The sequence below is a fragment of the Salvelinus sp. IW2-2015 genome, linkage group LG33 (assembly GCF_002910315.2).
Source record: "Salvelinus sp. IW2-2015 linkage group LG33, ASM291031v2, whole genome shotgun sequence".
Classification (NCBI taxonomy): Eukaryota; Metazoa; Chordata; class Actinopteri; order Salmoniformes; family Salmonidae; genus Salvelinus; species Salvelinus sp. IW2-2015.
Window position 1 is genome coordinate 13,423,503 of NC_036872.1, and position 11,131 is coordinate 13,434,633.

Sequence of the window (11,131 nt, forward strand, 5' to 3'; positions counted from 1 at the left end):
GATCAGCCTTGAGATTTTTCTACAACTTGATTGGAGTCCACCTGTGGTAAATTCAATTGATTGGACATGATTTGGAAAGGCACACACCTGTCTATCCAAGGTCCCACAGTTGACAGATCTGGGGAAGGGTACCAAAACATTGAAGGTTCCCAAGAACACATTAGCCTCCATCACTCTTAAATGGAAGAAGTTTGGAACCACCAAGCCTCTTCATAGAGCTGGTCGCACGGCCAAACTGAGCAATCGGGGGAGAAGGGCCTTTGTCAGGGAGATGACAAAGAACCCGATGCTCACTCTTACAAAGCTCCAGAGTTCCTCTGTGTTCTTGGGGACCTTCAATGCTGCAGAAATGTTTTGATATCCTTCCCGCTCCCTGGACCCCACGGATACCCGGGAGGGACTTAATCCCGACTAAGAGAACACAGGAAATTCACCCTAGATAGCACTTTAGAAAAAAAGGTGCTATCTAGAACCTAAAAGAGTTCTTTGGCTTTCCCCAAAGGAGAACCCTTTGAAGAACCCTTTTGGGTTCCAGGGAGAACCCTTTCGGTTTCAGTTAGAACTCTTTGGGGTTAGGCCTCCCGAGTGGCACAGCGGTCTGCGGCACTGCATCGCAGTGCTTGAGGCGTCACTACAACCCTGGGTTCGATCCCAGACTGTGTCACAGCCGGCCGGGAGAATTGTCCGGGTTAGGGGAGGGTTTGGCCAGTCAGGATTTTCTTGTCCCATCGCGCTCTAGTTACTCCTTGAGGCGGGCCGGGAGCCTGCAAGATGACTTCGTTCGTCAGTTGTACAGTGTTTCCTCCGACCCATTGGTGCGGCTGGCTTACAGGTTAAGCGAGCAGTGAGGCTTGGCAGGGCCATTTTCTGAGGACTCATGGCTCTCAACCTTCGCCTCTCCCGAGTCCGTATGGGAGTTTCAGCAATGGGACAAGACTGTAACAATCAATTGGATATCACGAAATTGGGGAGATAAAGGGGTAAAATTATCAAAAAGAATTTCAAAAAGAATTCTTTGGGGTTCCATGTAGAACCTTTTCCACAGAGGGTTATACATGAAACCCAAAGGGGTTCTACTTGGAGCTAAGAAGGGTTCTATATGAAACACAAAGGGGTTCTCCTATGAGGACAGCCGAAGAACCCTTTTGGAACCATTTTTTCTTAGTGTGGCCTCTTCACAGAGGACAATGGTGCTCCTCTATTCTAGCTTCCTCTCCTAGCAGCCTGTCTGTCATCAGCAGAGACTCCTAACCATGCGGATGTTTGGCTTAATCCTAATCCTGGGTCCCACAGGAAGATGTCCTTGTATGGCCTGGAGAACCAGCCAGGGCTGGTAGATGTGGAGAACCAGAGAGAGATGGGGAAGTGCTCCTGGAGGAGGGTACAATGGAGAATGAGGTGGAGAATGAGGCGGAAGATGGTTTGTCAAATGATTGCCTCGCCTGGTTCACCAACTACTTCTCAGATAGAGTTCAGTGTGTCAAATCGGAGGGCCTGTTGTCCAGACCTCTGGCAGTCTCTATGGTGGTGCCACAGGGTTCAATCCTCGGGCCGACTCTTTTTTCTGTATACATCAACGATGTCGCTCTTGCTGCTGGTAATTCTCTGATCCACCACTACGCAGACGACAACATTCTGTATACTTCTGGCCCTTCTTTGGACACTGTGTTAACTAACCTCCAGACGAGCTTCAATGCCATACAACTCTCCTTCAGTGGCCTCCAACTGCTCTTAAATGCAAGTAAAACTAAATGCATGTTCTTCAACCGATCGCTGCCCACACCTGCCTGCCCGTCCAGCATCACTACTCTGGACGGTTCTGACTTAGAATATGTGGACAACTACAAATACCTAGGTGTCTGGTTTGACTGTAAACTCTCCTTCCTGACTCAAATGAAGCATCTCCAATCCAAAATTAAATCTAGAATCGGCTTCATATTTCGCAAACAAAGCCTCCTTCACTCATGCTGCCAAACATACCCTTGTAAAACTGACTATCCTACCAATTCTTGACTTTGGCGATGTCATTTACAAAATAGCCTCCAACACTCTACTCAGCAAATTGGATGCAGTCTATCACAGTGCAATCCGTTTTGTCACCAAAGCCCCATATACTACCCACCACTGTGACCTGTATGCTCGCGTTGGCTGGCCCTCGTTACATATTTGTCGCCAAACCCCTGGCTCCAGGTCATCTATAAGTCTTTGCTAGGTAAAGCTCCGCCTTATCTCAGCTCACTGGACACCATAGCAGCACCCACCTGTAGCACGCGCTCCAGCAGGTATATCATAAGGTGAATGCACCAATTTGTAAGTCGCTCTGGATAAGAGCGTCTGCTAAATGACTTAAATGTAAATGTAAATGTATATTTCACTGGTCATCCCCAAAGCCAATTGCTCCTTTGGCCGCCTTTCCTTACAGTTCTCTGCTGCCAATGACAGGAACGAACTGCAAAAATCACTGAAGCTGGAGACTCATATCTCCCTCACTAGCTTTAAGCACCAGCTGTCAGAGCAGCTCACAGATCACTGCACCTGTACGTAGCCCATCTGTAAATAGCCCATCCAACTACCTCATCCCCATACTGTTATTTTATTTATTTTGCTCCTTTGCACCCCAGTATCTCTACTTGCTCACTCATCTTCTGCATATTTATCACTCCAGTGTTTAATTGCTATATTGTAATTATTTAGCCACTATGGCCTATTTATTGCCTTACCTACCTTATCCTACCTCATTTGCACACACTGTATGTAGACTTTTTCTATTGTATTATTGACTGTATGTTTGTTATTCCATGTGTAACTCTGTGTTGTTTGTGTCGCACTGCTTTGATTTATCTTGGCCAGGTTACAGTTGTAAATGAGAACTTATTCTCAAATAGCCTACCTGGTTAAATAAAGGTGAAATTAAAAAATGAATAAAAAGTGAAGCGATTACAAGGGATGAGGTCACTGCAGAGAGCTACGCCCTCCCCTGTCTCCTCGGTCCCTGCCTCTGTCATCGTTCTCAACATGAGGAGTTGGCTGTCCTTCACAGTGTCTGGAGGGAGGGCCTCAGCCTTCAGCCGTCTCAGTGACACTCTCTGGGTTCCCCCTCATAACACATCAAATCAAATGTTATTTGTCACATGCGCCGAATACAACAGGTGTAGACCTTACAGTGAAATGCTTACTCACAAGCCCTTAACCAACAATGCAGTTTTAAGAAAAATACCTAAAAAAATAAGAAATAAAGTAACAAATAATTAAAGAGCAGCAGTAGAATAACAATAGTGAGGCTATATACAGGGGGTACCGATACAGAGTCAATGTGCGGGGGCACCGGTTAGTCGAGGTAATATGTACATGTAGGTAGAGTTAAAGTGACTATGCATAGATAATAAACAGAGAGTAGCAGCAGCGTAAAAGAGAGAGGGGCGGGGTGGGGGGGGGGGGGGGGTGCAAGTTGTCTGGGTAGCCATTTTATTAGATGTTCAGTAGTCTTATGGCTTGGGGGTAGAAGCTACTCAGAAGCCTCTTGGACCTAGACGTGGCCCTCTGGTATCGCTTGCCGTGCGGTAACAGAGACAACAGTCTACGACCATGGTGGCCGGAGTCCTCGACAACATTTTGGGCCCTCCTCTGACACCGCCTGGCATATCCTTTACTAAAGAGCTGTTATTAACATACTGTCACTGGGGTGGGACTGTTATTAGGGGTTCAAGCAGCAAAGAAAAAGCAAATTCCCATGAGATGGTAAGGCCTAGGAGTTTGCAACCTTGCATGATGGTAAAGGGCCAAAGGCCACACCCTCTCATGGAATGGCATGCCAATTGGCCACATGGTGGCGCTATAACAAGCGATACAAAATGCTAACTTTAAAATAATAATAATTTAAAACAGTTCCTGACATAACCACAAACATTTCCTGCACCAGGGGTGGGCTCTGTGTTCCTCTCCTTTAGCATTTAAAATTACCGGGTGGGGTATGAAAATACCTTGACCTGGAAAGATGGTTTGTTGTGCAAACATGTACATGATGAGTTATGTGTACATGAGAGCTAATGGCGATGTATTCAGTTTGTGTCAAGCCTTTTACTGGGTTCTTATGGTAATTGTTTTCTCAGGTAGTTTTTTTTAAGACAGAGTGGAACTGTATATTTATAATTGATTTATTACATATTTTTGATAAGTTCACTCTCACACACAAACAAACACTGTGAATGATGAATGAGTCTCAATGCAGTTCTATTGTTTTATTACATGCTCTTAAATATTCATGCTAAAAGTAACAGTTTGAAGTGAAAGGATACAATAAACTGACATTTGTGTGTTCTTATTATGCATTATTTTCAGTTGTGGTTTATTACCTCCCTCCTGGTTAGGTTGTGGTTCATTTGTTATTATTTTTTCAGAAGTAAAGCAAATAAGACAATATAAAGCTAAGACTACAGAGTGAGGTCACATAAAAAAAGAATAAAGCCAGAATGCTAGATTATAGAGCTGGCTAAAATTGTATAATGATGTCTGCTCTGTTGCTGTTGCTATGTATTGTACATCAACATATCTGATTCTGATCAGTCACAAAAACAAATATAAAAATGTGGCTTCAAGTCAAATATATTTAGTATGTTCTTTTAGCATCACTATATTATTCTAACAATGAACAATCTTTCCTTACGTTTGACTCCACAAGCCGTATCAATCATAACTCCATTTATATATAGTGTGTAGATACAGCTCTCCAATAAATCATTGAACAAATTATATGCAAGCTCAAATATGGTTAGACACACCATTAGGGGTCAGGATAGTCAAGTTCCCTCTAGCATTCTGGTCTGCCTCGATGGCTTCGAAAAGAGCCTTGAAGTTTCCTGCACCAAAGCCCTTGGAAGAGTACAAAGACATGTTTTTACATCGTTTTCAGTCTAAATGTAGACCTGCACATCCACCTTTATCATCACTACATACTGCAAATAGATTTTTCAATAAACTAAGAAATCTCATATTCTTAAAATCATAATGGTTTTATATCGTTTCATTGGTAATGCTCTATGATATCTCATGCTAATGGTATCACTAGCCACTTTAAACTATGCCACTTTATGTTTACATACCCTACATTACTCATCTCATATGTATAGACTGTACACTATACCATCTACTGCATCTTGCCTATGCCGTTCTGTACCATCACTCATTCATATATCTTTATGTATATATTCTTTATCCCCTTACACTTGTGTGTATAAGGTAGTAGTTGTGGAATTGTTAAGTTAGATTACTTGTTGGTTATTACTGCATTGTCGGAACTAGAAGCACAAGCATTTCGCTACACTCGCATTAACATCTGCTAACCATGTGTATGTGACAAATAACATTTTATTTTATTTTATTTGCTACTCTCACCTGATGGTTGTGTCTCTGAATGACCTCCAGGAACACCGTGGGACGGTCCTGAACAGGCTTGGTGAAGATCTGGAGCAGGTAGCCATTGTCATCAAAATCCACTAAGATCTTCAGCTCCTGTCAAAGCAACAGGACATAAAAGTGCTTATCAGGCCGAATACCTAAGAACCGAGCATGGAACTTCAAATGAACTGATTGTAATTGCCATCATTATGCATTTAACTATCAGGTATTTGGATAAATTAAATATAATAAATAATTGGAAAATGTATTCAAACAGCAGGGAAAGTTGTGTCTCTGACCTCCAGAATGTCCAGGTCCTCAGTGATCCTGACTTGGGAGTGTTGGAGATTCTTTCTCAGCAGCTGGTAGTAGGTGTCTGGCACACACATGAACTCCATGCCACGCTCCTTCAGGTTACGGATCTACAACAAGGAGAATATACTAACCACACCAAGCTTTCATCTTCCATTGATGTGTATATAATAGTGACCAGGTTGAGCTTAGCCTTTATTTGTGAAAAGACTTACTGCAGTGATGATGTCTGATGTGTTCATGGCAATGTGCTGGACACCTGGGCCACCGTAGTATTCCACATACTCCTGTTAAATCCAGTGAGTTTAGCAAGGTACAAGCTCTACACTTGACTTTTTTGTAATGCTAAGTTTCTTAATGGTACAGTACTAAATATATGTGTATGGAGGACATTGGTATGTCTTTGTTACATAAGTAAATACCTCTTGATATACTTAATATATTATATATTGAATAACAAGGCATATGACTTGCCTGGATCTGGGACTTGCGTTTGCCCATGGCTGGCTCATTAATGGGCATTTTCACTGTCTCTTCATAATTGGCCACAACGATGGAGCGCAGTGCACTGAAATCTGTCTGCAGCTGCTTGTCATCCACCGACCAGAACCGGTGGAAGAGCAGGTTCTTCTGGTACCTATGGAAACAGAACCTACTACTCAGGAATCTTTGTGTGTTGAATGGATAGGTGAGAGATTACACTTGATCTATCCCACGGCCCTAATCCCTGGGCCTTCCCTTTAGAGATCAAACCCATCCCTGTTGTTCATCTCAGAGCTGCATGGTGGACCTCTAATTGACTCCAGATGTGGGGAGCCCCAGGGACCCAGCTCAAAAACTGCTAAGTAATATTAGTCCCTGACCTATGCCAAACAGCCTGGGTTATGTAATACTGACACATCCCCATCTACCCATCTAACCACCAACCTAACCACTGCTGTATGGAGAAACGTGAAGAGCAGTCAATTTGGCTTTACTTGCATTGGATGGAAAACATTCTAGAGAATGTCAAGTGATCCCTAAAATGTTGTCTAGAGGCTGCTGTTTTTTTATATTGCAATTAGTGTGTGGTAGAGTTTTTTTTAATCGAAGAGGAAACTGATATCCATGGCTGTTTTTGTCTGGAACAAAATGTACAGGCCAGGATGTGTAATAGTAGGGCAGCAGGTAGCCTAGCGGTTAACAGCGTTGGGCAAGTAACCGAAAGGTCACTGGTACAAATCCATGACTAGGTGAAAAATCTGTTGATGTGTCCTGGAGCAAGGCACTTAACCCTAATTGCTCCTGTAAGTCACTCTGGATAACACCATCTGCTAAATGACTCAAATGTAAATGTTGTAAATCCTCTAATCTAGACCTAGACAATGCCTTACCATTCCACCACAGGCACCATCTCATCATCCGGCTGGTTCCCCACAACATGGTCAATGAAGTTCAGTAATCCACTGGGTCTGTAATGTTAGATAAGGCTTCACAGTGACGCCAACTGCTTAACTGAAACAGTCATTCAAACTCGTTTACAATAATCTATAAAAGTTACTCTCATCTCTAACACCAGGTAAAATTGCTCGTACTCACAGCTTGGCCAACAAGGGGTCCCGGTGGAGAGGAGGATGGAACCCTGGGAGGAAAAGCCCTTTGTAGGCTGTCCTCTCCACAAATGTGTGTGTGGTGTCCCCATACTATAGTGATATAAGAGAAAATCCCAAATCTAGAGCATACTGTAAATCTACTTTCCTCTGCTCAGTTTCAGTAGATGTTGACTGACTTACCGTCTGGAGAACAGCTAGCTTTACCCTGCCATAATTGTCCTCCAATACATACGGCTCTTTCACTATGATGGCACCACGCTCTCTGGCTTTCTAAAGAGTATAATAGACAGATAAACATATGCACATATGATAAAGTTCCAGGAAGATTAAAATAATTATCCTATGGCTATGTGTCTTTTCAATAAATCCAAGAAAAATATTGCAATCCTTAATAATATTTTCAACCCATCTCATTAGGAAAGAAGCATTCTCCTCATTCCAGAAAAAGCTGATATTTTGGTTTAAATAGCAAGCATGCTTTGGTACCTGCACAAGGTAATCACAGTTCTCCACAGTGAATGCAATGTCCCTGGCTCCATCCCCATGCTTCACCAAGTGCTCCCCCATTTCTGAATAAGGGAGATGGACAAAAGTGCAGTATATTAAAATCAAAGTGAGTGAAGTAGCACACTAGTCAGTGACAACCAATCTCATCATATTTAACCATATGAACAGTGATGTTTTTGTCATACTGTACCTTTGTTTCCAGGATTGAGGGCGGACGCGAATACATACATAATCTGGGAAAATCAAAAAGCCCAAAAGTTACATGATGGACAACCACGGAACTTCCATCACTTGTAACAAGTTACGATCTATTATTAACATGTGCCATAATTAATTCGGAATGCTGCAATGCTCTGCTCACCTTGCCTTGTTTGACCACATGAGACACCACATCACGGCAGCCTGTCTCTAAACCCTGGTAGGCCAACGGTTCAAATCCAAGCTTGTTACAATAGTAAGATGCTGCCTGTTGAAACAGAAGAAAAAACACCTTTGGCACTCACAACCAAACACTTGTACATTTACTGTTTAGGCACAAAACCTTAATACAATTTCTATACAGTGTGTTGTTGTACTGTAAAGGACTGGTGTGCTGGGAGCGCCACCCCCTGGTGATGGAGTGGAAAAGCGTCTGGATCAAATTAGAGGATGATGGGGTCTACTCTGAGGTTTCATGCCTATTGCCTCTCCACCCCTTAAAAGAGCCAATAGCCATCCCCCTCAGTGAATAGTCCTCTAACTTTGAGATTGTTCAGGAAAAATGTAACAACATGCAAAACAATTGAAAATCAGCATATGAGCTTCATACCTGTTTGGCATTTCCAACCCAGAATGTGATGTGGTCGAAACAGATGAACTTGCCATGGTCATGCTTCGAACAAAACCAGAACAATTTAATACTGGTATGTGAGGGGGATACATCTAGCATACATCAGTCCATATGACAGCAATTAGAAAATATTAAATGTAAGAGAACGATTATGCATATTTAAACATATTGGTAGTCTAGTTACACTTTTTAAATCATACTTTGAACTAGTTAAAAGACATCCATAAAAGATAATTGTGTGTTCATTAAAATATCTATTCACAAAGAGTATTAATTGAAGGACTTACATGTTCACCTCTGTCTGTGTAGGTAGTCTAAATAGATACAAACTACACATCAGCATAACGTTTAAGATCATCATTCCAATGGCTAATAAATCTTGGAATGTGAAATTGTAATTATAAATTGAATAACAACTGACAAATCACAACTGACAAATGTATCTAAATAATAAAAATGTAACAATTTTCGAATGAATATATATTTTCTCTTACCATCTTAGGCTTTCAACTGCTTGAAAATAAACTCAGTACAATAAAGGCAAGCATTTAAACGTTCAGAATGAAGTTCGAAGTTCCACGCCCCGCCGCTGTTCGAGGAGGAGAGTACACTGAAGTATACGGAGATATAGAGAGAGAAAGAGAGGTTACACAATAATTTCTCATCCAAATATATATGTTTAAAAAATACAAGTAATGGTACGCTTGACTCTACGTTTGGAATACATTTCATACTATAAGTTTATCTAAGGAGCATCACATAAATTAGGTGCATACATCACATATAACAAAAAGTGATATGCGAAAAAAATGCACTTAACATCTCTTCTCAAATAGCGGAAAAGTTATATTAAAAACTAAATTGTTATTTATTTTTAAAATGAAACTATGCAAAGACAGAAAATGCACTCACAATCTTTTCTAGTCAGGCCATGTGTTTGTATTTAGTCTCGAGAGGAGGTTCGCTCGTGCAGGTTTCCTATTGGCTGTTTATTTGGACATATGTATGGAGCATTCGCCACAATTTTGAAATTGTAGAAACAAACTATTGGTAGGCTTCAATAGTCTCCCCTCCCCCTCTTCATAATTAGTCATCTGTTTATGTATGGCAATGTTTTATACCTTCTGTATCATTCTTTACAAATCCTTCATCATCAACATTTGTATGAGCATGGTTATTCCAGAGGTTTTTAATTGATCTATTGTTGTGTGTGAATGACAATGTTGCCTGATGTACTTTTGCCCAATGTGACAATATTGACAGCCCTCCCAACTGATTTACATAGTAGTGAATATGATACACTACTACACTAGAGCTCTTTTCCTCAATTGAACTAGTAGTCTGTGTCTTATGAAAGTGATGTCAACAAATTGGTTAAATTCCTGCATAAATGAGGAAAGCATGTATCCCTAGTGTGGAAATGGAACAGAAAGGCTGCCGAAAAGCTAATTATTCCTAAAGAAGAAGATATTTGACAGATTGTACTGCAGAAAGAAACACCTCTCGAGCTATTCTTTGCTTCTTAGATTTTGAGCGGCTTAAGTTTGACAGCCTCAACAGCATCAACACAACAATAGGTTGAACCTTGTCATAGTGGTCATTAGATATGTGTGTGTGTGTCCTTATGTTCCAATGGGAGTGAATAAGATGAAATCAATCAACGAACGCAATGCATTTCATAACCCTGTAATTTCCCTCAAACACAGGGTCTTTACACTGACTGACCCCCTGTATTCATAAGTGACACTTTACCATGCAAGACTATCACATGAACGCTCTCTGGTGTAACACTATATACCCAGATATTCTGTAAAACACAGATACTGTTTGTAGAACAGATATTGTTCTATCAATTCTCTTTTAGCACCACAGACTAATGAAAGTGCAATGTCACAGTAATGAGCATTTGACACCCTCCTTCAGCAACTGTCCCTGATGAGGTTTGTTTATCTCGCTGTTACCAGGGGACTTTTTGCTGTCAAGAGACGCAATTAGAGACAATAAATGAAGATGGTGCTGCTTACACAACAGTGTGATGTTGGAGTGGTAGACGGTTGATCTTTACATTCTGTATATTAAAAGAAAGTATGATTATTCATGGTCTAGACACAAGCTATTAGAAAATACAAAAGTGATTGTACACTTTAAACACAAAGGCCTGTGAAAACGGTTTGTAAGAACTATTCATATAACTGAATATGAGGCAGATTGCAGTGTATTCCCATGACAAATAGCACCCTTAGGGGAAAAAAGCAACACCTCAGGCAATTAAGACCCTCCTAGTTGCAGGGCTTACAGAACAGTGTATAGTCACAGAGTTTACAGATCACTACTCAGTGTGGAAAAACAATACAGCAGCACGGACCAAGCAGAAAGTTGAGGGATAACAATGAGTGAGTTATCTTTATATAAACCACCACAGCAACTGGATGCAGGGACACCAGGAGAACAGGATGGAGAAGAGTCTCTTGACAAAGCAGTGGACATTTCTCAACCC

General features: G+C 41.3%; 1 protein-coding gene across 1 annotated transcript; it reads right to left on the minus strand.

Moving 5' to 3' along the window:
* Window positions 1-4,664: 4,664 nt before the first annotated feature.
* Window positions 4,665-9,622, minus strand: LOC111958180 (4-hydroxyphenylpyruvate dioxygenase). Its single transcript, XM_023979367.2, has 15 exons — window positions 9,547-9,622; window positions 9,129-9,244; window positions 8,922-8,948; window positions 8,614-8,676; window positions 8,167-8,271; window positions 7,996-8,038; window positions 7,785-7,867; window positions 7,479-7,568; window positions 7,285-7,388; window positions 7,080-7,157; window positions 6,181-6,343; window positions 5,922-5,993; window positions 5,694-5,816; window positions 5,392-5,508; window positions 4,665-4,869 (listed from the first exon to the last, which is right to left on the minus strand). The coding sequence occupies exons 2-15, from the start codon at window positions 9,129-9,131 to the stop codon at window positions 4,759-4,761; spliced, it is 1,182 nt and encodes a 393-aa protein (XP_023835135.1). The 5' UTR covers window positions 9,132-9,244; window positions 9,547-9,622; the 3' UTR covers window positions 4,665-4,758.
* Between the last annotated feature and the right edge of the window lie 1,509 nt (window positions 9,623-11,131).

Excerpts from the sequence above, each read along its gene's own strand:
- LOC111958180 (XM_023979367.2), bottom strand. Across the intron at positions 7,868-7,995 it reads CCTCAATCCTGGAAACAAAG|AAATGGGGGAGCACTTGGTG; the intron begins GTACAGTATGAC and ends TCCCTTATTCAG. Across the intron at positions 6,344-7,079 it reads ATGGTGCCTGTGGTGGAATG|GTACCAGAAGAACCTGCTCT; the intron begins GTAAGGCATTGT and ends CTGTTTCCATAG.